At 57.7% G+C, this 2124-nt stretch overlaps 1 protein-coding gene across 1 annotated transcript in view; it reads right to left on the bottom strand.

Annotated features, from left to right (window-relative positions):
• Positions 1 to 6: 6 nt before the first annotated feature.
• The window catches only part of LOC112138500 (potassium/sodium hyperpolarization-activated cyclic nucleotide-gated channel 3), a gene marked incomplete at its 5' end in the record, with an annotated part of 3998 nt that continues 1880 nt past the window's right edge, over positions 7 to 2124 (bottom strand). Inside the window, 1 exon segment of the mRNA XM_024261049.2 lies at positions 7 to 2124. Coding sequence (XP_024116817.1) covers positions 90 to 2124 — 2035 coding nt within the window.

Below are 2124 nucleotides of genomic sequence, written 5' to 3'. Positions count from 1 at the left end.
GCCTAGAGTAAATACAAAGAGGGTGTGCCTGTCCGTGAAAGGCCATCGGCCTGGTGCCTACGCTGACACGACTCTCCTTCTGTCCTTTATTACATGTTGGCGGGTAGTTTGTGCCGCAGTCCCTCCGAGTCTTTTTTGGTGAGAGACAGCTGAGGGTCCTGAATTGGGCCTTTAATTGGAGTGGAGTTGGCAGAGGTGCCTACATGTGCCGCCGGGTTGTGCGGCGTGGTCGTCGCCTGGCAGGTCTGAGCTTGTTTTGGGGACTGAATAGAGGAAGAATGAACAGAAGGCAAGGTGGTGGTCGTTGTGGGAGAAGCAGAGGTGGTGGAGGGGCTTTGATTTGGACATGTGGGTGGTGATGCCGTCAATGGGATTTGTGTGACGGTTTGGGTTGAGCCTGAAGTGGGGCTCGGGGTGAGGACCGGAGAGGTCTGCTTCACAGGATGAACTGAAAAGGTGATTTTAGTAGGAGAGTTGGTGCTGACAGGTGTTAGAGAGGTTTGGATGGGGGTAAGAGGGGAAACTTGTTTTGGGGTCGCGCTTGAGCCAGAGGGCTGAAGACACTGTGTTGGATTATGGGGATTATTTGGAGATGAGGAAGAAGAAGAAGCTTGAAAGGGAGCAGAAGGTGATGTCTGAATGGAAACCGCCATCGGATGAGTTGGCGTCAGGCCAGCACTGGGCCCAGACAGCAGGGAAGCAGAGAGTGGCGTGCTAAATGTCTTGGTTTTAGGGCTCTGAGGATGACTCAGAGAAGAGGGTTGCAGTGAGGAAGGAGGAGAAGAGGAGGCCAGCGACGGTTTGTGACCTTGAGGTATAGAAATAGGAGAAGAAACAGAGATTGGAGGAGGCGTGGAGGACGGAGAAGGGGAGGAAGAGCGAGGAGAGGATGCGGGAATGGGTTTGGGACGGGGAGTTGAAAGCGGGCTCGCTCCCGCCGAAGGAGGGGTGGAGCAGGGAGAAGGAGAGGAGGAGCGAGACGGGGCGGCTGACATTGGCTTTGGACGTGGCACGGTTGTGGGAGTTGAAGGAGTGGGGGCTGCAGAGGAGAAGGGGGTCTGTTTGGGAGGGGAGGATGGCGGTAAAGGAGACGCTGTGGATGCTGGGACAGATGTAGTCTGTGTGAAGGAAGCCGTGCCTGCAGAGACGGGTGGAGTTAGTGCAGCCTGAACAGGAAACGTAGATTGTGCTATAAAGGGGATGTTGGTCATGAGGTGCACTGGGGGGTTAGAGGTCAGCATCCCCGCGCTTCCTCCCCTGGCCAACTGTCCTGCCAGGAAAGGAGCCGCCAATAAATTACCACCAGAGGCTTTGCGATGAAGAGGAGGGTGAGGCTGCAATCCGGCCCAGGAGCGATGAGGCAGAGTGGGCTGTGAGGCAGACAGCAGCCTGGCCTCCTGGGTGAGTCTGCCCAAAGCTGGCAGACCCTGACAGCTGTTTCCGCCGTGACGCATTAGCGCCTCTTTTGCCCCCTGCTTACATTGGTTGCCATCTGGAGGGCTACTAGAGGCAGCTGGGTTTGTGGTTGGGATCTTGAGAGGTGGAGTTGACCCCGCCCCCGTTGGGGTTCCAGGTGCTCCGACAGTCATGGAGGGATCAGCTGGAAATCGGGGGCCGTAATAGAGAGTTCTTCCGTGTTGGACAGAAGTGGAGCCACTAGAAGCTGGAGTGGAGGGTGTTTTGGGAACAGGCGGCGATGCCACCCCACCAGGAGGACCCATAGCCGAAGGAGAGGCAGGAAATCCTCCTCTTGGGGACAAACCACTCATTCCTCCCATTGCCATCATCCCGATGAGAGAGCTCACAGAGGGGCGAAGGGGTTGCAGCACGGGAGCCCGGGGAGGAGAGAGAGGAAACGTGGTGGAGGGAGAAGGGGAAATCAGCGGCGAGGACAGGAAGAAAGCCCCTCCAAGAACCTGTTGCTGCTGCAGCTGCTGCTGTTGCAGCTGCTGCAGCTGCTGCTGCTGCTGTTGCTGCTGGTGCATCAGAGCAATGGCTACATTACTGGTGGCGGCCGCCGTCTGCAGTGGAGCGTGGACCAGTGGCGCCCAGATGACCGGACGAGGCCGAGGGGACACTGTGCCACTCCCACCCATCACGCCACTTCTTCCTGCAGCGGCGGCT

The sequence above is a fragment of the Oryzias melastigma genome, linkage group LG16 (genome assembly GCF_002922805.2).
Source record: "Oryzias melastigma strain HK-1 linkage group LG16, ASM292280v2, whole genome shotgun sequence".
NCBI classification, from domain to species: Eukaryota; Metazoa; Chordata; class Actinopteri; order Beloniformes; family Adrianichthyidae; genus Oryzias; species Oryzias melastigma.
This window is presented reverse-complemented; position numbering and strand designations above follow the sequence as displayed.